At 46.0% G+C, this 26,547-nt stretch overlaps 1 protein-coding gene across 3 annotated transcripts in view; it reads left to right on the top strand.

The window, feature by feature from the left end:
* Positions 1–26,547, top strand: part of SHANK2 (SH3 and multiple ankyrin repeat domains 2) — a 736,911-nt gene that overhangs the window by 704,727 nt on the left and 5,637 nt on the right. For all 3 annotated transcript variants that reach the window (XM_090032909.1, XM_090032907.1, XM_090032908.1), the window contains 3 exons: positions 275–405; positions 9,424–9,535; positions 10,468–12,880. In XM_090032909.1, the coding sequence (XP_089889035.1) occupies positions 275–405; positions 9,424–9,535; positions 10,468–12,880 (2,656 nt within the window). The remainder of the gene's footprint in view (positions 1–274; positions 406–9,423; positions 9,536–10,467; positions 12,881–26,547) is intronic.

Here is a 26,547-nt window from a genome sequence, read left to right as displayed (position 1 = left end):
AGAAGAGGATTGTTTTTCGAGTCACACTAAGTAAACATTAAATGCATGCAGGCTTAAAATTAAAGCATGCATGCTATGTAGCAGCAATATAAAGTGCTCGGCTTGCACGACTTATGATGCTCAAGCATTGCCTTGTTAAAATGCCAAAAAAAAACCCTTTTTCTTTGCATTTTTTTTTTTTGAAAAGTAAATCTCTTCCTTTGACCTTGCGATACTTAAATTTTCAGTATTGGGACAAATTATATTTATTTTAGTGAACACTTTTATGTTACAGATAAAGTGGATGAAATAGTACCAGTTTCCAAGCCATCAAGAATTGCAGACAATGCAACTGTGGACTCACGGGTGGCAACTATTAAACAGCGGCCTTCCAGTAGATGCTTTCCCTCCGTTACTGATATGAATGTGAGTGGTGGCTAGCAAGTATTTGCTTTTGGTTTATGCTTTTGGTTATGATGTTGCTAGCTGGTACTATTGAAAAAGAACAGCATTTTTATGCACTAATAAAGGAATAGTTGCAAAATGGCTACATGTTCACCAACAAAAAGTTTTCTTCTTTTCCACTCTATGAAACCTAGTAATAGTTGACAGTAAAACCAGTCTGAAGGTCTGTCCCACTCTGAGGTTTACTTGTTCCCAGAAATATTGATTTAGTTTTGTTTTGACAAGATAAAGGGACGATAGGTAAGGGAGAGGAAGCAGCATTCAGGCACTGAAAGCTAAATAGATTTGAAATTTTAAATCTTTAAAAACTAGAGGCAGTGACTGGAGAGGGGGAATGTCCTTTAGATTTGAGTTGGTTTCCCCATAAAATTTTTAAATAAGAGAAAATATTTTTCCTCATCTTCTGCTGCATTTGTTTTTTACTGCCTACCTGTCTAAAGTAGCATCACTCTTCATTCGGAGGCTTTGCACTTCTTGATCATAGGGAAATGTCAAAGCTTTCTGGAATACATCAGTACTGTTTCATTAGGCAGAAAATAACAGAGAGAGGAGGGGTGGTCTCAGGCAGAGGAGTCTGGTGCCGGATTGGGACCATGGGGTTTCTTGTAGCAAAGCAAGCAGTGGCACTGAGGTTAATGCAGCCATTGCCCACCCCCTGCTACCGACACATCCCAAACGAGACACTCTGCCCTGGATTTTGATGGCAGATTGTGCCTCCATTTGCCCTATCTGCAAATTCCTGACTCCTCTGGAAACCCCAGGGCTGTACTTTCCACACCCCTCATCTAGGGTTAGAGTAGTTGATTGAGACTTTAACAAGGTCAGATCTAGGTGGGTGCAGTAATTGTCCCCAAGTGACCTAGGCACAGAGGAAGCCCCAGAGCCACTCCTGCTCCCCTCCAGCTGCAGGGTGCCAGGCTTGGCTTGAAACATCAGTGGCAGCAGGCTGGTTTCCTCTTCCTGCCACTCCCCTTGTTTCTCTCTGCTGGCCAGGAGCAAGCCGCTGGAAGAAGGAACCTGCCTCACACTGTTGTCATTATGTGTGGCTGTTACAGGCACAGGGAGACCCCACTCCAGGTTTGGGTTGCAGGTAGCAGCTGTATGGGGTGTTGGGCTTATCCAGGACAGCAGCGGTAGCATGATCGGTCCTCCTTCCTGTGCCTGTTCCCAGCCAGTGGGGGACACCTAGGTGAGGCAGGGACATGTAGGGGAGGTTGCAGGTGGGCAGGGAGTAGGTGCTGAAAGGCAGAACCTGTACACTGTCACCACTATCCTCGGCCAATCTCGGCTCCCTGCACAGGTAATCCCTGCATCCCCTAGAGCCCAGAAGGCTCTCGGCTTCTCCCCACCCCCAGGTTAGTTGGGGACACCTGCAGTAGTCAGCAGGTCCTCCCCTTCATGTGCTTGCTTTCTATCCAACTCCCTGATGTCCCCCACTGGCCCAAGCCTTCTGCCATACTGGGTCCCATCCTCTCAGCAGCTCAACAGTTCTTTGAAACCAGATTCTGGTTTGACATGACTTGAACAGCTGTGCAGAATGTGGCACTGGTTTAGGGAGAGAATTAAGCAGAAAAACAGTTGCTTGTAAAATGTGCTACAAACTTTGGTTATTTTTCTTGTTTGAAAATAGCTGTATTTAAAATTATGGTATTTAAATTTCCTAAGATTATGTATACCAAATATACTGTTTAATTTGACCAATGACAATTTAAGATGAATAACAAAGTAGTTTAAGGCAGGGCCAGGAAAAATATGACCTGCAGGCTAGTTCCAGCCTGCCAAGGCAGGCCATTCTATCTGGCCGACAGGCTCCCTAAAAAGAGTAGGAAATTAATATTTATTTGCTCCTGGCTGTCTGTCAAAACTGACAGGAGCCAGGGGCAGAAGGACCCAGGGGGTGTCCTCAGCTGAATAGAGAGGCCTAGTTCTGACCTGCCTGTAGCCACTTCATTCTCCTCCTGCCTCTGCCCTGCTCCAGCACCACCTGGCTCCCAGCTGCATCAACAGACTGGGGATCATGGGGCCATGCTGGTACATGGGGGGGGGGGCAGGGGCAGGTGTGGGGGGGGGGGCAGGGGCGTGTGTGTGTGTGTGCGTGCGTGTGTGTAGGCAGGGGCGTGTGTGTAGGCAGGGGCGTGTGTGTGGGGGGGGGCAGGGGTGTGGGGGGGGCAGGGGTGTGTGGGGGGGGCGGAGGCAGGGGTGTGGGGGGGGGCGGGGGCAGGGGCAGGGGTGTGTGTGTGTGTGTGTGTGAGGGCAGGGGCGTGTGTGTGAGGGCAGGGGCGTGTGTGTGTGGGCTGGCGTGTGGGTGTGTGTGTGTGTGGGCAGGGGCAGGGGCGTGTGTGGGCAGGGGCAGGGGCGTGTGGGCAGGGGCAGGGGCGTGTGGGCAGGGGCAGGTGTGTGTGTGTGTGGGCAGGGGCAGGTGTGTGTGTGTGGGCAGGGGCAGGTGTGTGTGTGTGTGTGGGCAGGGGCAGGTGTGTGTGGGCAGGGACAAGTGTGTGTGTGTCTGTGTGTCTGTGGGCAGGGGCAGGTGTGTGTGTCTGTGGGCAGGGGCAGGTGTGTGTGTGTGTCTGTGGGCAGGGGCAGGTGTCTGTGTGTGTGTCTGTGGGCAGGGGCAGGTGTCTGTGTGTGTGTGTGGGCAGGGGCAGGTGTCTGTGTGTGTGTGTGGGCAGGGGCAGGTGTCTGTGGGCAGGTGTGTGTGTGGGGGGGGCAGGGGCAGGTGTGTGTGTGGGGGGGGGCAGGGGCAGGTGTGTGTGTGTGTGTGTGGGCAGGGGCAGGGGCAGGTGTGTGGGCGGGGGCAGGGGTGCGTGTGTGTGTGTGTGTGGGCGGGGGGGGGTGTAGGCAGGGGCGGGGGGGGGGGTGTGTGGGCAGGGCCAGGGGGGTGTGTGTGTGTGTAGCCAGGGGCAGGGGTAGGGGTGTGTGTGTAGGCAGAGGCGGGGGGGGGGGGGTGTGTGTAGGCAGGGGCGGGGGGGTGTAGGCAGGGGCAGGGGGGTGTGTGTGTGTGTGTGTGTAGGCAGGGGTGTGTGTGTAGACAGGGGCAGGGGTGTGTGTGTGTAGGCGGGGGATGTAGGCAGGAGCAGTGTGTGTGTGTGTGTAGGCAGGGGCAGTTTTTGTGTGTCTAGGCAGGGGTTGTGTGTGTGTAGGCAGGGGCTGTGTTTTTGTGTACAGGCAGGGGCAGTGTGTGTGTGTGTGTGTGTGTGTGTGTGTGTGTGTGGTGTGTAGTCGAGGCAGTGTGCAGGGGTGTGTGTGTGTGTGTGTGTGTGTGTGTAGGCAGGGGTGTGTGTGTGTGTGTGTGTGTGTGTGTGTAGGCAGGGGCAGGTCCTGTGTGTGTGTGTAGGCAGGGACAGGGGTGTGTGTGTGTAGGTGAATGTAGGCAGGGGCAGGTGTGTGTGTGTGTGTGTGTGTGTAGGCAGGGGCAGTGTGTGTGTGTGTGTGTGTGTGTAGTCAAAGGGGTGTGTGTGTAGGCAGAATGGGTGTGTGTGTGTGTGTGTAGGCAAAGGGGTGTGTGTGTAGGCAGGGGCAGGGGTGTGTGTGTAGGCAGGGGCAGGGGTGTGGGGGTAGCAAAGTGTGTGGGGGGGGCAGGGGTGTGTGTATTTGTGTAGGCAAAGGGCAGGTGTGTGTGTGTAGGCAGGGGGTGGGGGGTGTGTGTGTGTGTGTGGTCAGGGGTGTGGGTGTAGGCAGGGGTGTGTGTGTGTGTGGGTGTAGGCAGGGGTGTGTGTAGGCAGGGGCAGGGGTGTGTGGGTGTGTGTAGGCAGGGGCAGGGGTGTGTGTGTGTGTAGGCAGGGGCGGGGGGGTGTGGGCAGGGCCGGGGGGTGTAGGCGGGGGCAGTGTGTGTGTGTGTGTGTGTGTGTAGGCAGGCAGGGGCAGTACAGGCAGGGGCAGTGTGTGTGTGTGTGTGGCAAGGGTGTCTGTGTGTGTGTGTAGGCAGGGGCTGTGTGTTGTTGTGTACAGGCAGGGGCAGTGTGTGTGTGTGTGTGTGTAGGCCGGGGCAGTGTGCAGGGGTGGGGTGTGTGTGTGTGTGTAGGCAGGGGCAGGTGTGTGTGTGTGTGTGTGTGTGTAGGCAGGGGCAGGTGTGTGGGTGTGTGTGTGTGTGGAGGCAGGGGCAGGGGTGTGGGTGTGTGTGTGTGTGGAGGCAGGGGCAGGGGTGTGGGTGTGTGTGTGTGGGTGTGTAGGCGGGGGCAGGTGGTGTGTGTAGTGTGTGTGTGTAGGCAGGGGCAGGGGGTGGTGTGTGTGTGTGTAGGCGGGGGCAGGGCGTGTGTGTGTGTAGGCGGGGGCAGGTGTGTGTGTGTGTGTGTTGTGTGTAGGCGGGGGCAGGTGTGTGTGTGTGTGGTGTGTAGGTGTGTGTGTGTGTGTGTGTAGGCAGGTGTGTGTGTGTGTAGGCGGGGGCAGGTGGTGTGTGTGTGTGTAGGCGGGGGCAGGGCGTGTGTGTGTGTAGGCGGGGGCAGGGCGTGTGTGTGTGTAGGCGGGGGCAGGGCGTGTGTGTGTGTGTAGGCGGGGGCAGGGGGTGTGTGTGTGTGTAGGCGGGGGCAGGGGGTGTGTGGGTGTGTGTGTTGGCGGGGGCAGGGGGTGTGTGTGTGTGTGTGTGGTGTGTGTAGGCGGGGGCAGGTCGTGGGTGTGTGTGTAGGCGGGGGCAGGTCGTGTGTGTGTGTGTAGGCGGGGGCAGGTGGGTGTGTGTGTGTGTGTAGGCGGGGGCAGGTGTGTGTGTGTGTGTGTGTTGGCGGGGGCAGGTGTGTGTGTGTGTGTGTGTAGGCGGGGGCAGGTGTGTGTGTGTGTGTGTGTAGCGGGGGCAGGTGTGTGTGTGTGTGTGTGTGTGTAGGCGGGGGCAGGTGGTGTGTGTGTGTGTGTGTGTGTGTAGGCGGGGGCAGGTGGTGTGTGTGTGTGTGTGTAGGCGGGGGCAGGTGGTGTGTGTGTGTGTGTGTGTAGGCGGGGGCAGGTGGTGTGTGTGTGTGTGTGTGTAGGCGGGGGCAGGTGGTGTGTGTGTGTGTGTGTGTAGGCGGGGGCAGGGGGTGTGTGTGTGTGTGTGTTGGCGGGGGCAGGTGTGGGTGTGTGTGTTGGCTGGACAGGGGCGCTGTGTGCGTGTGTGTGTGGGCTGGACGGGCAGCGCTGTGTGGGTGTGTGTGTTGGCTGGGGCGGGGGTGTGCGGTGTGTGTGGGCTGGACGGGGGCGGTGTGCGTGTGTGTGTGTGTGGACGGGGCGGTGTGCGTGTGTGTGTGTGTGTGGCGGGGGACGGGGTTGTGTGGTGTGTGTGTGGGGTAGGACGGGGGCGCTGTGTGTGTGTGTGTGTGGGGTAGGACGGGGCGCTGTGTGCGTGTGTGTGTGGGGTGGACGGGGCGCAGTGTGGGTGTGTGTGTGTAGGCGGGGGCAGTTGTGGGTGTGTGTGGGGCGGGGGACGGGGCGCTGTGTGCGTGTGTGTGGGTAGGGTGGACGGGGCGCTGTGTGGGTGTGTGTGTGTAGGGGGGGACGGGGCCGCTGTGTGGGTGTGTGTGTGTAGGCGGGTGGCACGGGGCGCTGTGTGGGTGTGTGTGTGTAGGCGGGTGGAGGGGGCGCTGTGTGTGTGTGTGTGTGTAGGCGGGTGGCACGGGGCGCTGTGTGTGTGTGTGTGTGTGTGTAGGACGGGGGCTGTGTGTGTGTGTGTGTGTGGGTGGACGGGGGGCGGTGTGTGTGTGTGTGTGTGTGTAGGACGGGGGCAGCTGGTGTGTGTGTGTGTGTGTGTGTAGGCGGGGGCAGGTGGTGTGTGTGTGTGTGTAGGCGGGGGCAGGTGTGTGTGTGTGTGTGTAGGCGGGGGCAGGTGTGTGTGTGTGTGTAGGCGTGTGTGGCAGGGGTGGTGTGTGTGTGGGTGTAGGCAGGGGCGGGGGTGTGTGTGTGTGTAGGCAGGGGCGGGGGGGGTGTGTAGGCAGGGGTGGGGGGGGGTGTGTGTAGGCAGGGGCGGGGGGATGTAGGCAGGGGCAGGTGGGGGTGCGTGTGTGTAGGCAGGGGGTGTGTGTGGGGTGGAAGGGGCGCTGTGTGTGTGTGGGGTGGAAGGGGCGCTCTGTGTGTGTGTGTGTGTGGGGTGGACGGGGCGCTGTGTGCGTGTGTGTGTGGGCTGGACGGGGCGCTGTGTGCGTGTGTGTGTCTGGGCTGGACGGGGCGCTGTGTGCGTGTGTGTGTCTGGGGTGGACGGGGCGCTGTGTGCGTGTGTGTGTCTGGGGTGGACGGGGCGCTGCGTGTGTGTCTGGGGTGGACGGGGCGCTGCGTGTGTGTCTGGGGTGGACGGGGCGCTGCGTGTGTGTCTGGGGTGGACGGGGCGCTGCGTGTGTGTCTGGGGTGGACGGGGCGCTGTGTGCGTGTGTGTGGGGTGGACGGGGCGCTCTGTGCGTGTGTGTGGGCTGGACGGGGCGCTGTGTGTGTGTGTGGGGCTGGACGGGGCGCTGTGTGTGTGTGTGGGCTGGACGGGGCGCTGTGTGCGTGTGTGTGTGGGCTGGACGGGGCGCTGTGTGCGTGTGTGTGTGGGCTGGACGGGGCGCTGTGTGCGTGTGTGTGTGGGCTGGACGGGGCGCTGTGTGCGTGTGTGTGTGGGCTGGACGGGGCGGTGTGCGTGTGTGTGGGCTGGACGGGGCGGTGTGCGTGTGTGCGTGTGTGTCTGGGCTGGACGGGGCGCTGTGTGCGTGTGTGTGTGGGGTGGACGGGGCGCTGTGTGCGTGTGTGTGTGGGGTGGACGGGGCGCTGTGTGCGTGTGTGTGTGGGGTGGACGGGGCGCTGTGTGCGTGTGTGTGTGGGGTGGACGGGGCGCTGTGTGCGTGTGTGTGTGGGGTGGACGGGGCGCTGTGTGCGTGTGTGTGGGGGGTGGACGGGGCGCTGTGTGTGTGTGTGTGGGGGGGGTGGACGGGGCGCTGTGTGTGTGTGTGTGGGGGGGGGTGGACGGGGCGCTGTGTGTGTGTGTGGGGGGGGTGGACGGGGCGCTGTGTGCGTGTGTGGGGGGGGGTGGACGGGGCGCTGTGTGCGTGTGTGTCTGGGGTGGACGGGGCGCTGTGTGCGTGTGTGTCTGGGGTGGACGGGGCGCTGTGTGCGTGTGTGTCTGGGGTGGACGGGGCGCTGTGTGCGTGTGTGTCTGGGGTGGACGGGGCGCTGTGTGCGTGTGTGTCTGGGGTGGACGGGGCGCTGTGTGCGTGTGTGTGGGGGGTGGACGGGGCGCTGTGTGTGTGTGTGGGGGGGGGGGTGGACGGGGCGCTGTGTGTGTGTGGGGGGGGTGGACGGGGCGCTGTGTGTGTGTGTGGGGGGGGTGGACGGGGCGCTGTGTGTGTGTGTGTGGGGGGGTGGACGGGGCGCTGTGTGTGTGTGTGGGGGGGTGGACGGGGCGCTGTGTGTGTGTGTGTGGGGGGGTGGACGGGGCGCTGTGTGTGTGTGTGTGTGGGGGGGGGTGGATGGGGCGCTGTGTGTGTGTGTGTGTGGGGGGGTGGACGGGGCGCTGTGTGTGTGTGTGGGGGGGGTGGACGGGGCGCTGTGTGTGTGTGTGGGGGGGGGTGGACGGGGCGCTGTGTGTGTGTGTGGGGGGGGGTGGACGGGGCGCTGTGTGTGTGTGTGTGGGGGGGTGGATAGGGCGCTGTGTGTGTGTGGGGGGGGGGACGGGGCGCTGTGTGCGTGTGTGTGTGGGGTGGAAGGGGCAATGTGTGTGGGGGGGGCTAGTGTGTGTATGTGTGTGTTCATAGGGTGAGTCCCACACGCACACCCCACCACCATGTCCAAAACAAAATTTAACTACCCAAAGCACTTTGGTAAATTTTTGAGTTTCAGAGCCGTGCTTGCAGAAAAACAGAAACTAAGAAGAGGGAGGAGGGGAAAAGCGGGGAAGGACTGCTCTGATAATGACATCTGTAGCTGGCCAGTGTCTGTGATCCGTCACCGACGTACCTTCCAATACCTGCTATCATCCCGTGCGGACCTCCGGATCTGCATGCGGGATGACAGCATGCTGCCACTGCCAGCAGTTGATACTAGTTTTGCTTTGAACAGGTTGAGGTGCACTTTCACAAAAACCGCTGCACTTATCTCCTTGAAACTTGACAGGCTTCATGGGCTCAGTAGGAGCTACCATCCCTGTAGTTTTCACCCCACTCTGCCTTCCCACTAACATGTCATGAGTTTTGCTCTGAACCATTTGAGGTGCAGTTTCCCAAAAATTCCTGCACCTATCTCCTTGAAACTTGGCAGAAGGAGCTACCATTCCTGCAATTTTCATCCAAATCAGGCAAGAAATGACTAAGTTATAGGCATTTTGGTGATTCCCCATTATAGCATATGGCTGAATCACCGAACCAGCATCGAAACTCCAAAACAGATTTGGCCAAATTGTAACAGAATAGTGATCTAAACACCAAAACGAATCATTGTCCCTCCAGAATGGCCGAATCCAAAACCGAATCAAAACATAGGTGTTTCGCACAGCCCTACCCTACACCCACTCCCCCTCATACACCCCAGCCACACTCCCCCACACAGGACCCCACAAACCCCATCCTTACCCACACACCCACAGCTCCCAACAGTATACAAGAGAGAGACTTCATTTTAAGCTATTGTGCTATCACCTCTGTGTACACTATGCAGATGTATGCAAATCAGGACAATAATATTTTTTGAAATCAAATTAATGAATGCGGTAAATGTTTGCTTTTTAGAATATTATTTGGTATTTTTCTGGTTCCAAGATGGCAAAACCCCTTGCTGGGGACAAGGGGAGGGACTTCGGGTGGCAAAGGTCAGGGGCTCGGGGTAGGGACTTTCAGTCACAAGATGGTGACCAGGGGGCAGGGCACCTGCAGGAGGTGGGGCTACCCATGACAGCTTGCCAAAACTCAGTAAGTGGCCCTCCACCCAAAATAATTGCCCGTCCCTGGTTTAATGGGGTCAGTGGAAGAATTATTTTTCTTAGTCAGTGCTCTCTCTCCCTCTCTCCATCTTGAATATAGCCCATTGGCACATAATTGTATTGTTTTTGTCTTGTAGTCTATGTATGAGAGACAGGGTATTGCTGTGATGCCACCTACTGTACCTGGGAGTCCACAAGGTCCTTTTCTAGGTATACCTCGGGGTACAATGAGAAGACAAAAATCCATAGGTAAAATGCCATTTTGCATGTTAATTCAAATTGTGCTTAACATGTTTATTGATTTCAGTTGTTTTGTACAGTACTTTGGTTCAATTTTCTTCATCTTAAGCAAATTATTAATTTTGATCTAAAGTTCAAGAGCAAAATCAATTTACATTAAACACCGTACAGCTCTTGCTTTGATGACTTCAGGGCAGTTGCTATGGGGTGATAATCTGATCCCTGCCTATGTTAAGTTGGTTTGAACAAGGGAGCCAATGAAAGAATGAAAAAACCTGGAAAATACCTGTTGTGGTAAATTAGCTGCATCCAAGAATTATTCAGACATTATGATTGATATGAAAATCCTGTTATGCTATATGTTCTTCAGTAGCCACTTTGCCAGTCAAATGGAGGACAATCTCGGGCCCTTTTTCGCTCGGTGATGATTTCACTAGTTTTGGATGCATTTCCTGTTAGCATTGATCATCTTTACTTAAGATATTTTCTATATATAAAGTATAAGTAAACTGTGCTAGTGTAAAGTTAGTTAGCCAAATTGCCCTTTTATAGATCTACCTCACATAAATACAACATCTTGAATATTACTCTGAGCAGTTTTTGCCCACTTTTCAAAACCACCAAATCTTTGAGACAAGAAATATGTTTGCCCTGATGGCATGTAAAACGAAAGCAGTTGTCTGCAATTCAGTAATAAGCTTAATTTTATTCCTGTAGCATCTTTTTGTATTTGTAGGTTTGTGGAAATTCAGTGAGAAAAGAATTGTAATGAGCAGTAAACATCCAGCCAGCCTTTTTGATTATTTCTGATATGCTTTGTGCCTTGCAAAATATGCTGTAGGATCTTACGTGGCATCTTTAGTGAAAATAATATATAATGATGAATTTCAGTAAAGGGCCACATTCAAACTTGTTGCTGTATTTATTTTATTTTATTTTAGGAATAACAGAAGAAGAGCGGCAGTTTTTGGCTCCTCCAATGCTGAAATTTACTAGAAGTCTATCAATGCCAGACACCTCTGAAGAGATCCCTCCTCCCCCACAGTCTCTACCCCCTTCACCACCACCACCTTCTCCCTCCTTGTACAACTCACCCAAATCTCCAACATCAAGAAGCTATGGAACAATTAAACCTGCATTTAATCAGAATTCAGGTTCAAAGGTTTCTTCAGGTAGACCTGAAAATATGGGAACCATGATAAGGGAGAAAGGAATGTATTACAGAAGAGAACTAGACCGTTATTCTCTAGACTCTGAGGATTTGTACAGCAGGAATGCCGCAACTCAGGCTAATTTTAGGAGCAAGAGGGGTCAGATGCCGGAAAACCCATATTCTGAAGTTGGGAAGATAGCAAGCAAAGCAGTGTATGTGCCCGCCAAACCAGCAAGGAGAAAGGGAATGCTAGTGAAACAATCTAATGTGGAGGACAGTCCAGAGAAGACCTGCTCCATTCCAATTCCAACCATTATTGTGAAAGAGCCGTCTACCAGTAGCAGTGGAAAAAGCAGCCAAGGAAGCAGCATGGAAATTGACCCTCAGTCTTCAGAGCAGCCTGGACAGCTCAGACCTGATGATAACTTAAATGTTAGCAGTCCATTTGCAGCAGCCATTGCTGGAGCAGTAAGGGACAGGGAAAAGAGATTGGAAGCGAGACGTAACTCTCCAGCTTTCCTTTCTACTGATTTAGGAGATGAGGATGTTGGGCTAACGCCCCCAACACCCCGTCTGCGGCAGTCGAAATTTACTGAGGAAGGTATGTTTAGTAATGAAGAGAGCTTTAGGCAACTTATGTCACCCTCTCCCATTCCCACACCTAGAGAGCCTGAAAATCTTTTTAATAGCAGTGAACCAAGCAATCAGACTGATGCAAGGACGGTAAATTCTTCATCCAAACCAAAAGGTACTGAAAACAATGTGGTGGTGGTAACTAAGCCCACCAATGTGCCCAGTTCAGATAATTATGTTCACCCACTCACAGGAAAACTTTTAGATCCAAACTCGCCTTTAGCGCTTGCTCTCTCTGCCAGGGACAGGGCCATGAAAGAACAGACTCAACAGATTCCAGGCAAAGGAGAAGCAAGTAAAGCAGACCTTAACAAGCCACTTTATATTGATACAAAGCTGAGACCCAATATTGAAACTACATTTCCTGTGACTGCTACTGTTACCAGACAAAACACACGGGGCCCACTGAGAAGGCAAGAGACAGAGAACAAGTATGAAACGGACATGGGGAAAGAGAAAAAGCCTGAAGAAAAGAAAAACATGCTGATAAATATTGTGGATACTTCGCAGCAGAAGTCAGCTGGTTTGCTAATGGTTCACACTGTGGATACAGCAAAGTCTGATGACGCACCTGAAGATGAAGAAAAGCAAATTGAAGCAGAAGTGAACCCCGAAAGTTCTTCACCTGAAGTGCCAGAGGGCAGTGAAGAAACAGAAAGTGGCTTAAGTGTATCTGCTACACCTGAGCCACCTCCGTCACCATGCAAAACTATTGTAGCAGCTAGTTCTGTTGATGACCCTGTCATTTTGCCTTTTCGTATCCCTCCACCCCCCTTAGCATCTGTTGATATTGATGAAGAGTTTATTTTTACTGAGCCATTACCGCCTCCTTTAGAATTTGCTAACAGTTTTGATATCCCTGATGATCGTTCAGCTCCGGGTTCTGCTCTAACGGACTCACTTAAGCAAAGACAGAATGGCACACCTTCACCTGCTTCATTTAACCCCAATCAAGCAACAAATTCCTTAGACAGTAAAAAGCAAGTGGGTCTTTCAAACTGTTTGCCTGCCTCATTTCTGCCACCCCCTGAAAGCTTTGATAACATCACTGACTCTGGGATTGAGGAGGTGGACAGTCGCAGTAGTAGTGACCATCATTTAGAGACAACCAGCACTATCTCAACAGTGTCCAGCATCTCTACCTTATCCTCTGAAGGGGGCGAGAACTTGGATACCTGTACAGTCTATGCAGATGGGCAAACATTTCTGGTGGACAAACCCCCAGTACCTCCTAAGCCAAAAATGAAGCCCATAATTAACAAAAGCAATGCACTTTACAAAGATGCGCTAATTGAAGAAACTGTTGATAGCTTTGTTATTCCTCCACCTGCCCCACCTCCACCTCCAATCAGTGCACAACCCAATATGGCTAAAGTTGTACCACAAAGGACCTCCAAACTATGGGGTGATGTAACGGAGGTAAAAAGCCCAATTCTCTCAGGCCCAAAGGCTAATGTTATTAGTGAATTGAACTCAATACTACAACAAATGAACAGAGAGAAATCTTCAAAGCCAGGGGAAGGACTGGAGTCACCAACGGGAACAAAAACTGCAAGTCTCAGTACAAGGTAAATGTAACTACAAAGCTAAAAATAAAATCTATGCTGTTTTTCAAGATAAAATTATTCTGTTTTCTAAAATACTAAATAAAAGTGTACTACTGAGAATTTACATAAGCAGGCTTCCAGTGTAAGATAATGATAGTGCTATTTTCATGTTAGTTGTTAACATGCTAACAATCAGCCTAAGGTACTGCATATAGTAGTGGACATGTTTTTGTTACTTTTCTGGTTCCAGTATAAAATAGTGCCTATTTTAAAAAGCCCACTTCATGAGGCCTCCTATTGCATCAGTATCTCTAGGCTTCTAGGGCACTTTTACACGTCCTCCAGGGATGTGGCTCCCAGAGCCGCTTTGATTAAAGCGCCGCAGCATCCCATATATTAGCATCCCTGTGCTTCAAAATGGCAGCAGGGTTGAACAAGCTTCAGTTCAAGCTGCCATTTTGAAACGTGGGGATGCTAATACACGAGACACGGAGGCTGTCTCCCCTAGTTACAAGGCTCAGTTGACACGTTCTAGAATTCCACCCCTTTAAACACTCAAATACCATCTCTCTGCATGCGCTCCTCTTACGGAAGATTCAATCGCCAGCTGAAGCAGGCAACAGAACCAACAGGCTGTTGACGATCATTTCTTTCTATGTTAACCTACATTCTCGAGGAATGTAGAAGCAAGAAGATGTTATCCTGCACTCCTAATTGAGGCAAAATTCATGGAGTTGAAACTGAATGTTGCCTGGGAAAGGAAAGCAGGAAACCATGCGATGTGGAGTGTTGATACGTGATGCTTACTCCATGGAAACAGCAGTTAAAGTATTGGGTGCCATTCTATTGTTGATTATTGCACAGTGAGGCCTACTGTAAACAGAGCAAAGCCAAAGTTAGAGGGAATGGTTGTCTAGAACTGTATTTTCTCAATCAGTGCCTCTGAACACTGTGTCCAGAGGCCATCCATTATTTCTATGGGAATTATTTTGGTTTATATTTAAGAAGGTGTTTGGCTTCTCACTAAATATTGTATTTATATTACAGTGCTCGCATGTTGGTGTTTAAGAATTAAATTATTGAAATTTTATTCAGTTGCTTAACTGAGGTAGTAAAGACTCACTTTTTACTTAGATTTACTTCACGCTTCCAGCATGCCATTTGATTCAGGAAGGTCACTCAATTAATAGCGTTATACTTAATCTTTGTAGCTTATGTCCCAACACACTCCAATGTGATTTTATGACAGTCTTTTATTGAAAACGCGTCGCATTATTTATATTAACCCTAAGCTTGTAATTTACTAGTCCCTATATGTCATTTTTTCTGTAAATTGTTTGGTATTGTGATTTTCAGTTTTTTTGCACTGAACAATTTGGGAAAGCAAAAAACTCCATGGGGTCAGGGAACTTGTCAGCTCAGCACTAGTTTTGTAAACAAGTCCATCTGTTTCCAATAGGTACCCTTACAGAATTAAAATAAAGAGATCCCATAGGACAGCAGGCATCTTTGCACATGTATACATATGTTTTATTATATGGGGCATATTCATTCTAATGATAAATGAGCTGGTAAAACCCAAAGAACAAGAGTATTTTAGCTCTAAGCCATAGGAATGTACAGAGATTCACAGGTAAATGTATAAGTGACTTAAATTTTACTAAAGCAAATATAAGTAACGAGATTTAGCTGCAGTGTGGACATAAAACCAGACATCCTAAATCTGCACAGAAATTAATTTTGTTAATCTCTGATGTACATTATCAGATTTACTATAGTTTTCCCAAAAGAGATGTGAAAAAATTGGGCTATATTTTGTAGCTGGGAGGATGTCCCCTTTATATTATGAAGTTTTAGCCTTTGATAGAATTTAGGCCTTTGATAGAACTGCTGACCTACAAATACATCTTTGACTGTAGTGCCATTAATAGCTTGACCTGCCCAGCTGGGTAATATTGCATTATTTTTGAAAATTCTGTGCAAAAAGGCAAGAGCGCTAAATTGCAAAAAAGGTACTATTCAAATAAATCTTAGAATTATTCTTCTGGGTAGGCAGTAGCCCCAGGCTTAGAAATGGCTCCCCCTCTTCGGGTGCATAAAGGAAATGATGAATTTGGCACTGTGGCTCCATTAATACCAAATGATTGCTGAGAGCAGTATTATCTCAGGCTTCTGAGAATGGCAACCAGTTGTACTATTCATGTCTATTGATATAAATTGCTGAACTGGTGACCACAGAGGATATTATAAGAATCATATACAGTTTTGGAATGAAAAGGTAAGTAAAAAAAAAAAAACAAACCCACAGAAATGCCTTCACTGGACAGAGAATATGAATCACGTTTTCTGTTCAAATGAAAGGTCTTAACACATACAACACAGATACAGGAAAAAGTTTCCAAAGAGACCAACATGTATTTGTTGCTTGATTAGGGTGATCTTCAAACAGAGGGGCAGAAACTGAAACTGGTACGTTTGAGCTGTGGGCAATATCTTAAAACAGGAAAACCTGTACTCATAAAATAAGGATTACTTGAATTAATTTCCATTTAAACTAAAGTGTACCTTTTTAAAGCATTTCTTTATGAGTTTCACAATTTTCTTCCTGATGTCTTCATAACTGCAGTAATTTTTAAATATATAGTGTTTGCTTTCTTTTCCTGTAGTCATAAGAAACGATTACTGTACCCGATTTTCATCCATCTAAACATATTTATCTTCTGTATTTTAAACTGATAATTATTTTCCAGATGATGGTGGTTACCTTCAGGATCCTTGCTACACAAAAATGTGGAATGATAACAAAGTCGTGTGTCTTGCCATCCATGTTTATTCTAAATTAATCAGAACTGTTAATTTCACTGGAAATCTTTGAGTCAAAAGTAACTGCTGCTTTTACAGTGAAGAAAATGAAATATAGAAGCAAATAGAAATATTTTTTTTTCTCACAAGGAAGAAAATTAGACTGCCAGTGAAACTTGGAAATAATTTTTAAAAATTTTTTTAAAACAGGTTATAGACCTAGAAAACAGTTTTCATAATGCATATCTTCAAGAAGGGGCACCCCATAGATGGCTAGACTTTTAGAAATAATGGCTTACTTGAGAAGTTTCAGGAAATATTTACATATTTTTCACCTTAGTCTTTTTATTATTAATACTTATCTAAGAAAAATACAGAATGAAATTTGAAAATATGATCTTCAGGAAATGTTCATATCCAGTGCAAAGGGCACTTCAAAATATCAGTATTTATTCATAGATTCATAGCTGTTTGTGTTGGAAGGGATCTCAGTAGGTCATTGAGTAAAAAATAGTGAATAAGATAAAATTGCAACCTGCTATTTCTTTAGAAAAAGAATCTAAAGAAGGCTGAATAGAGGCTGTGTATACACATTCAAATAATCTTGGACAGTTCTCCCACATTTTCCTTGATAGAAAAACTTACCCTGAGCCACATGTATAGACATTTGAATGCAGGTGCTCTGGAGAGCTTTCACTGCTGACATGTCAGCTTGGGGTGGGCAGGGAAAAAGAGGGCTGTGCATACAACTCGGGGTGCTATATGTGCTCCCTTAGTCTGCTTGGCAACAGATGGTAACAGTGCATATGGCATCCCTGATTAGCTGACCCAGGCTGCCCATGGTCACCTGTTTCCCTGCAGCACAATATAGGGATTGTGAAGGGGGAGTGTTCTGTCTTCTGGAGCAGTAGAGTCTACAGGTGTTAATACTTAGAACTCCAAAAAAAAATTGGAGGCAGTCTTTATCAGGAGGTCTTTCTTTGGGAGCAGACCCCTTGCCTGTTGCTTCTGCACAGGTTCAGAATGTCAAGCCTGATACAGCCCTAATGAAGCTTTGCCACTGGTGTTAAATATGATGATAAATTTCTAGGAGGGATTGGGGGGAAGAGGAAAAGAAGAACTGAAAGTCTAATAGCAACCCTAAAGGAACAGAGAAAGTTCATAGCTGTCTTGCATCTTGCCAGCCATAATGCGTGTTTGTCTATAAATGTCAATTTAAAACTGCATTTCTAATCTGCAAAGTGCCTATATACAAAGAACAATACCTTAAGTTCTGCCAATTTGTGTACATTCAAATCAAATGTTGACTTTGGGGACAAGTACTTTTTTACTGTTCTTACACTTATCCTGACTAAAAGGACTTCTGTATTCTGCTTGTGCACAACCAACAGAACTGTTAACTGCATTTCAGTTTACTTTTGACCCAGGACTGTTTTCTTACGAACATTACAAGTATTTTGGAGTAGTGGGGTGGGGATTGCAAAATATTAGACAACCCAAATTCTACCCTCCCAAATGCCCCTTTTTTAATGTGGTATTAGAAAGAGAAGTTATCACCTAGATAGCATCTCTAGATTCTAGGTATTACTCAAATTAGCTCTGCACAGCTAGGAACAGGTATCTTATCTATAAGGCTTACTTTAATTATGTACTTTGTAGCCGTCATACCTGTAGCTCAGCCATGGTCATTTTATCATTTCATGGTGTCAGTTGAAGTGTTAAGATAATGTGGTGGGGGTATTAAATAATAGATAATTAGGGGAGTGTAAGTCAAAGAGCATTATGAAATATAACCTCTATATGTTTTCTGATAAATGAGGACTATGACGAGGCTATTCTGTAGTAATGAGCAGAATTTCCCATTCGGTTAATGAATACCAGAAGGAACCTAGACTTATTTCTTGTTAGAGTAATAATTTTATTCTGGGTATTTGTGGTGGCCCACTGTCCATCCCAAGACACTGAGTTTAAATGTGCCTGAACAGACACAAACATGGAGCACAAGAGCATTTGATCAGGAAGTTCACCTGCTTCTCAACTCTGTCTCCTTATTTTGTAGGAGAAATGTGGGGTAGAAGGACTTGGAGGAGGAATTTGAAGAATACAGCAGTTTTTAAGTGATACTGCTAAAAGAAGAAATTAAGTAAATAATTAGGAGAATTGAATCTGGATTGTAGTCCCATCTTTAAATCTGTAAAACATCAAAATCAAATAATTTGGGTAAAATCTATAGTGGACATTTCTGCCTGCATTAACTGATTTTATTCCAAGCTCTCCTACCTTAATTGTGAGTCCTCCCTTTTCACCCACTCTCCCCGCAAAAAGAAGTGTTTCGTTTTAGGGCTTCTATATGAGCCAGATATTAAAAATAGTAATAGTTACAGCTTTGACTTCCAATCATAAATTCTGTTTCTGAAAACTGTCTGTTCAGGCACAAATCAGTTGTTTGGAAAGGAAGCTTCTTCATAGCTCTGAGGAAGTTACTTGTTCCTCCCATCATTTTCTGCCCACCACCATATACCCCCACCAGTATTGGGAGCCAAGGTTACCAATACTATAAATTCATTTGAAAGCCTACAAACATTTGCATGGAACTGATAGAAGAAACAGGAAAATAGTTCAGGGTTTTGGTTTTTGAGGGGGCGGAGGTTGGTCTTTTTTAACCAGGTTAACAGAGTAGTGTGTAGTCTGCCTGTGAACCAAGTAGTTGCTTAGTAACATAATGATCAGTACAACCTGGAGGATCCAGTGAATGATCTCAGTGTGATTAACACAGAATGAACTGCAGCGGGTGTGAAGAAGGGGAAGAAGAAAGCAGCAGCACAGCCCATGGTGGAAACAGCATCACTCTGCCATGAGCTTCCTTAACTGCTCCACTGTGCTAACAACGAATAATTAGTGGCAACTGCCACTGTATTTTGCTGCCTCCATACCCAAAGACCAAATTGTTTTGTCTTGGGAAGAAAAAATTTAAATTTTTATATAGGGTATAATTCATCTCTTGCTGTGCCTTGTAGAGTGGTCTAATGTTCTTTTTGGCACCAAGGGCTGATTCTTTGGGTTTCTTCAAGTACCCTTTACTGTTAGTATACTTAAGAAAATTTGAATATGCTTTTTGCACCTTGGATGATTGAGCTGTATAGAGCAATTAACCAACAGCATGTTCATGTTTTTACTTGACAAATGAAATTCCTATTTCAGTTTTTCTCACGTCTCAATTCTTCATAACATTTATCTAGAGAAATAATATGGTTTTATTATAACTGGGTAAGGCAGAGTTAAACTAAACAGTAAGGTTTACATAGGAAATAAAAATGCACATGACCAATCATGTGGAAACTACAGTTTTTACTGGTTATTAATCCCTTCACTTTGTTTTATTTTTTAAAACAATCCATGTATGAACTTTTGTTTACTATTGTGTCCATTAATTTAATTTAATTTTGTTGATTGTTTGTCAGCCAGTTTCACAGGATCAGTTGCTTTGTAAGTATTTTTTTTTTTTTTGCAGTGTTTCAGTCATTCCATTTTGTCATTTTTATTTGCTTTCATGACTGCTAACAGAAGAGGTCACGCTGAAGTGCTATGAAGTAAGTGACAGCCAAGAAGCGTAGTCTATGTTGTGCTTTTTTTTCAATGTCACTCCACAATTTATTATCTTTGTTAGAAATTGCAACCTATTTGGATTAGTTTTAGCAAATCCAGAAATGGTGGCCATTTCAGAACCTGTGACCTACAGAACATTAAAAATAAAAGTCCCTTGCAGAAAGATTCAAACAAAGACTTTAATCTAAATTTGTTTAGCTCCTGAAGAAGTCTGGTTTTTCACATGTTTGGAGTGTTTAGGATTTCAGAGTATAGTTGTTGGGGGTTTTTGTTTCTTATGTTACTTTCATATAATTATTCTGTTAGATAGAGTTGTTTACTTCCACTTTTGAAATGACTTCACACCTATATTGCTGCAGTATTTTTATTCACAGCATTTCTGTCAGATTTTACACAGGCTATTCAATAATATGATCCCTCTGTTGTTTTGGGCAAATAATTAGCCAATGCAATTCAGTAGGTTGATGTCAGATGGTGATTCAGCAAGTCTTTACATATTCAGACATGTCACTTCACCATTTTCATAATTATCTGCTTTTTTATGGGATTAACCACATAAAACACAGTGAATATGAGCTATTTGATGGGAGATCCATTAAATTTATACTCGTCCACTTTGACAAAAGTTTCATATGATTTTCCTTAGTGCCGTTTTGTGTGTTAAATTCTGAAGACAAGTCACAAGTTCATAAGAGATTATTATATTTATATGTTACAAGTTGTTTATCAGGTGCAGCCAGGCTCTCTTGATATATTCTGCATGCTTGTAGCTTTTATTCTTTCTATTTTATAGTTCTAGCCCACTCCTGATCTTTTCACGTACAACTCAAGAACAAACTACCCACACTTGCTGAAACCATCCACCTTCCCCTTATCCCAGTGCATTTTCCTAGCCAAAAACTATTCATCTGCTACTAACTACCTGCTTTTTTGGTCCATTTTCCCAGAAACCCACAAATCTATCATGAGTATTCCATGTTCTCACTGAAAAAGTATCATCTGAACAGAGATCTCCTTTCAAACAGCATCTCTGGCTGTTCCTGAAATAACTACACTGGGTATGTACAGGTGTTCCTTTTAGATCGACCTAACCAGGGTTGGGTCAGTCTAAATACCCAACCGTACAGGCATTCAGAGGCCTTAATTCAACCAAAAAATGGCATGCACATCTAAGTTGGTGCACCTTGATCCCACCAGCCCCTCCCCCCGCCCTCGCAATTGCTTACATTGGGCTCCCTACATAGCTTCTGGCAGTAGTGAACAGCTGTATGGCTTCAGGGCTATATTTAGGCAGCTGACATTTGTACGTACCCAGTAGAAAAATCACTGTATTCTACCAGCTACCACATCCACACTTATCCACTGTCCCTCACAGAGATTGTGAACTCTGCTTCATTTTCTTCCCCTCCCCCTAACCCAAGCACTTTCACATTGAGATTTGACCTGATCTGAGTGGCTAACACAATATTGCATTAGCTTTTGAATCTCTGCTTTGTTGTACAACCTTGCTTCAAACATCCTCATTTTATACAGGACTTGAGTCAAATCTCAAGGTTATATGTAGCAAAAACAAAATAATTTTGTTTTGAAAATCAGGGTTTGAAAACCCTTTCATACTGTTCTGGTCTTATATTGTATTGGCTCTATCTTTTGCTAAAATTATTATTATTATTATTATTATTATTATTATTATTATTATTATTATTATTATTATTGGAAGAGCTTTGTCACAGAGTGCAGGTCTTTAGGCAAGGCAGAGTGTAAAAATAGCTCTAATGAGAGCATAACAGACTTTTTAACAGAAAAATGCTGTCTGCCACTGAATCTCTTTAAAAATTAAAGATAACGGTATATTTAAATCCTGAAAGTATGATTCAAAATAAGCTAATAAGAACTCTTTTTTGCAAGCCATGTTTCTGCTGCTACACATGGAAAATGCACCATTGTGATATAGTAATTATATATTGTGATTATAATATGAGACAACATAATGTGTATTGCAATCATTGCAGTCACACAGAAGTGAATGTTTACAACAAAATACTACCATATGCAGATTCTTAATAGGGTAAGATTTATTTAAAATAATTATCATGGTTTTCACCTTTTTAACTATGCAAATAAAGGGGAGAATTCAGCTTATAAATTCTAATGAAATTTGGTTTTAGGCAGGAAAATACCAACATTTCTACTGTAAAAGGTGACTTAATGAGGCATAAGAAAGCACCCTTTCTATAATAATTCACACAGTAACATATTTACCAGTTGGAATTTCCATAACTTCCTTATTGAACTGTTCTCGATTTTTTTTTTTTCCCATTGCAGCAATGTACCACAGAACAGTAGGGAAGTGGTATGTAATCTCTTACATTGAAGGTATGGCTACATTGTAGACTGTTGTATAAAAGCACATTAATACTGGAAGGATAACAGTTTACATTACTCTTTTCTTAAAAGAAAAAAATATTGGTAGTTAGTCATTTTGTGGGTGTACTTTATTGTGGGGTATACAATGATCACATGTCCTATACAGCAGCAGTCTCCAAGATGTAACAGCTGAAACAAAAGGGGAAGGATGGTTTGTTATTTTAAGGCATGAGAACAGGAGAATCAAAGAGACAGAGTAGAGGGAGGAGTAGGGAAAGTTTTTCAAAAAGCCTGAGCCAGAATTGATTCAGTCTTTGCAGGTTAGACTAACCTGACTAAGCTAAATCACTTTTTAACTGCACAGACGTCCCAGAAATTCAGGCACATGCCTGCAGTGACTCAGGCTAGAAGTTGGGGGGTGCTAGAGCAGCCCTCCCGTCTCTTCCACAGAACTGAGCTAAGTTGAAACATGGCCAGGCCCTGGCAGGATGCTCTGATTAGCCCAGCAGGGAATTGGTAACAGTGTTTATCACCCCATTAAGAAAACAACAGATGGACATTCCCAGCCACTTGTTAATTCTGCCTGTTGATTCTACCCGTTGACTCAGCAGGGACTGTAGCCAGCATGTGGTCTGCTAGCTAATATACAGATACCTCTCATCAAGAAAGAGAGGGGAGAGGGGAATTCCTGCTTAGCAAGGAGTGATGAGGGAGAGTGGGGAAGCAGCCCGCAGTCTGCCAAAGCTGCAGTCAGGGAGCAGAAGTGAGGGGCCAGCCCTGCTGTGGAGCAGAGAGCCCAGCCTGGAGAGCATGCTGGGATGCTGGGGAAGTCTGGTTTATCTTAAACCAGCAAGAGGTCTGGGACAGACATTGCATAAATCAGTTTGACCCAAGTCAGTTAAGTCTGATACTATATTCAACCAGGTTCATCTCAAACCAGTTTCAGCTATTTTCAGACTGGTTTATGTGCACTGAACATCTGTTCTGTTACAAGTTTAAACCAGTTTCTGATCACTTAAACTGGTTTATGTGTATTGTCTGTCCCTAGCCTAGTAGATGATGTTAGTAAAACATCATCCTAACATTTTTCAAAGAGGTATCCTGTCATGCCTTATTAAGACATAAGATTTTCATCTCATAACTATAAGTAAAAATGAATAAAAGTAACGTGTTTTTCTTCAATTGTGTATTACTAATACTTTCTTCCCCCATTCTTCTAATTTCCTATCATTGTTTGGACCAAATACTGGATGGCATGAAAAAATTAGGCTCAAAAAAAATATTGCAAGGTTTTATCTTGGTCAGAGTACAGTAGTATGAAGTAATGTATAACTTCTAAAACTATCGCCCCTGCTACACTTTAGATAAGGGACTGATCCCATAATTGTTAAAGTAAATTGCCTGTTCCTGGTAAAAACATTAAGATGGAAATAAGTAGGTCTGTTCATGTGAATACTAACTACACAAATAAGTAAGGATCCTCAGAAGCAGGTCCTGAATAATAACATACGTTCTACTAAAAATGGATCTGTGCTGGTTATGCTGGGCACCCAGGGCTATTTGCCGTAACCCATCCACAGAACATGGAAAAGGCCTAAGCCAGTCAAAATAAAATGTCAAAGCAAAGGATGTGTGTTAAATTCAACAGTGCCAAGTTGCAGGTTTCTAGCTCTGAGAAGCTAGAAGATGCCTATGTGAGACTGGGATTCAGCCCAGAGCCCTTCCCTGGAATTAGGTGCCCTATGTCCATCTCTTTTAGAATAGAATCACAGGCTCAGTCTTTATTTGAACAGAGACATAGTTAGCCTTGTTAGTCTGATGTCAAGTAGAAGGCAGGATAGATTTGCATCTTATAAACTAACCAAAATAGAAAAATGTATCACAAGCTTTCATGGGCTGAAGCTCACTTCATCAGATCCTGTCTACTTTAGTTAGTCTATAAAGTGCAAATTTACCTTTCTGCTTTCAAACTTTTCATTTAAGACAGAGGAGTCAGAGATGGCAATGGCACTTACTTTATGGCTTGGAAACCTCACCTGAGAGATGATTTATGGGCTCTGGTCCTTGCTGTGAGGACTGTTTGTATTTTTTTCTATTGGCTGAAGGAATGTTTAAATATTTTACATTAAACATCTGAATCCAGGATTCCCATATCCAAGTGAATGACCTGACTACTAGTTTACAGATTCATGCACTGGCCCAGTGATTCTGGCATGGTTGATCTGAATGGAAATGGGCTTGTGCTTGCTCTGTTCTGTATTGAACTCAATGCTGTTTGTGTGCTTTAGGCTCAAACTTAACTTGAGAATCCCTAATAAGGTTAGACAGGAGATGTGCCCACCCCTGCCAAGACAGAGGCACAGAAGTAGAACTCCACATGCCTAAGATACGTTCCTGGAAAAACACTTAAGGCATGGACACATAAACAAGTTACTGTAAATGAAAGCAGAAATTTACAGTGTGCCAGATGCTCTGTAGCAAGTGCCTCTTTGCAAACTGGTACCTTGTCATAGCTGAAAACTCTTGGCCTTTTGGCTAAGAGGAGGCTGGATGGGAGCATCTAAACCTCAGGCCTTCAGGGCTAGGACTTGCATGTAGGATGCCAGTCTGGATATGGGGAGTATCTGAACCCCCCCAGGCCTGGGGGCTTGGGGCTTGCACATAGGATGCTGGCCAAGTTGAAAATACATGGTCTAGGGTTACTAATAGGCAAGTTACTGAGCTTGGCTCAGCTGGATTTGGAATTTAATTGGCTACTGAAAATTTTCTTTAAAAACTTTCATTGACGGAAAAAGTACAGTAGAGGGTAGATTTCATTCTACAGAGTAGAAGCAAGCATACAGGCAGCTACATGGAGTTGCTGATGAGCAGTATATTCCTGCCTTCATGTAACTCCCTGTAATTTATTTCTGTATTCATTCCTGTGTGCCTAGGAACAACCAGATTCCTCAGTTATTAGGTGAAGGTTTTGAGGCTCATGTGCTTCAGCTGGATCTAATGCATGCTGTTAGTACACTGCATATTGTTAATCCAGATGTTTTCTGTTTAGACCACTGCCCATACAATTGCCTTAAATCTACTATAACAGTTCTTATGGTAGCTAAGGTTTATAAGTTAAGGTATGTGTTGCTTAGTGTTTCATTCAAACAATTTTTCCAACATACAAATAGTCATTCTAGTATTGTGCATGAAAAATCACAGAGCACATCTTTGGGCATTTTTACACATGCTCCAGGGGTGGGGGGTGGGGGTGGGAGAAGGGGGCTTTAATTAAAGTGCCCGGAGTGTCTCGTGTATCTGTGTCGCCACTCTTCAAAATGGCAGTGGGGGTGCTTCTAAACCTCATTCAATGAGCTTTAGATTAAGTGCCCCTACTGCCATTTTGAACCACAGGGATGCTGATACATGAGATGCAGGGGCTGCCTGGAGCATGGTAATTACCACACTCCAGCAGACTTGATATAATTCAGTCTGCTCCCATGCGCTGCGATTACAGTGTTTCGGAGCAGCCTCCTGGCTCGTATACAGGCATTTCAGACGCTTGTTCTTCAGACAGCCAGTCTATATTAAGGGCAGAGAATTCACATTGAAGATGCTCAGGAAGTTTACAAGATTAAGCAGGTAATCACTAGAGCTGGGCCTAATAAACCAGTAATAAATTTTGATTTCACTTTTAACCAAAGACGAAATATAACTTATCGCCACATAGTATTTAAGTGGAAGAATGCATTTTGATTATCTAACCCTAAGCAAAACAGCAGCACATTGGGAAGAGTAGAAAACTGGCTGTTAAATTTGTTTTATCAGCTAATTTTTATATGGTTGAACCCTTGTGGTTGTTACAATGAGGAACATGTTTGACAGAAAATATCTAGCAGGAAATGTTTAAAAAATGGTGATAGGTTGGCACAAGGGATAGCAGGACTGGAGCATAACTACAGCGGGGAAGATGGGGCACCAGCCTGGACACTGACTATTCAGGGGAAGCCACAATGCCCCCCCCGCCAAGATGTTCCCCTCATTGCCACAGCAGGGGCAGCCTTGCGTAGCGCTGCCGAGCCACAAGAGCTGGGCCAGCACAGTCCTGCACCCAGTGTACCTGGGCTATAGGGAGCCAGTTGGGTAACCAGAATAGTGCTTTGCCCTCCCCTACACACCCCCACGCAGGGAGTCTCTGCCACAGCAGGCACAGCTCTGCACCCAATGGCCTATTGGGGCAGGGAGGGTAGGAACTAACGGACCATCGGGGGTCGCTCCTAGGGCATTATTGGGCTGCTGTTTCAAGCATCAACACTGCTACAGCACGCATGGCACTTTTATTAGGCAGCCTTTTGTTCATTATTGTTATTAAAAAAGCGAAGCCTTTTTAATGGGGACTGTCTTAAGTTGACCTTTTGCTCTTAAGAGCCAGCAGGGCTCAAGGGTGTAGACAGCACTTTCAGAAACCTGTTCCATGTATGAACAAAATCAAAAAAATACATTAAAATTCATTGAACATTAGATTTCTATAAAGAAGCCTAAATAAATAGCATGCTTGAAGGAAACAGTTTCAGATGACATACTGTATTTTACCTGCCTTATTACACTATGTACAAAATTGAAATCTTGATTTAATCCTGCGTGGAAACAATTAAGCATAAAAGATCTAATCACTCCCTGTCTGCTTTGTGAGGAAATTCAGTTTCTCATCTATGCTTCAACCAGTCCTATTTAGAGCTAATACACAAAGGTACCATGTGTAACAGTTTTTCACTTAATGTTGAGTTAACTTATACTGCCCGTGTAAAGGGAAGAAAATGTAAATTTGTTGGGTTTTCTGGAATTTTTTTAGCCACTTTTAAAGCAAGAGTGTTCATGCTGATCAAATCATGGCTTACCATTGAGTGTGTTTCATGGGAAAGATTTCTGTGGTA

Source organism: Crocodylus siamensis, chromosome 2 (genome assembly GCF_052110815.1).
Source record: "Crocodylus siamensis isolate JL-2025a chromosome 2, ASM5211081v1, whole genome shotgun sequence".
Classification (NCBI taxonomy): Eukaryota; Metazoa; Chordata; order Crocodylia; family Crocodylidae; genus Crocodylus; species Crocodylus siamensis.
The sequence above is the reverse complement of the archived record's forward strand: the minus strand, read 5'-3'. Positions and strand labels throughout refer to the sequence as shown.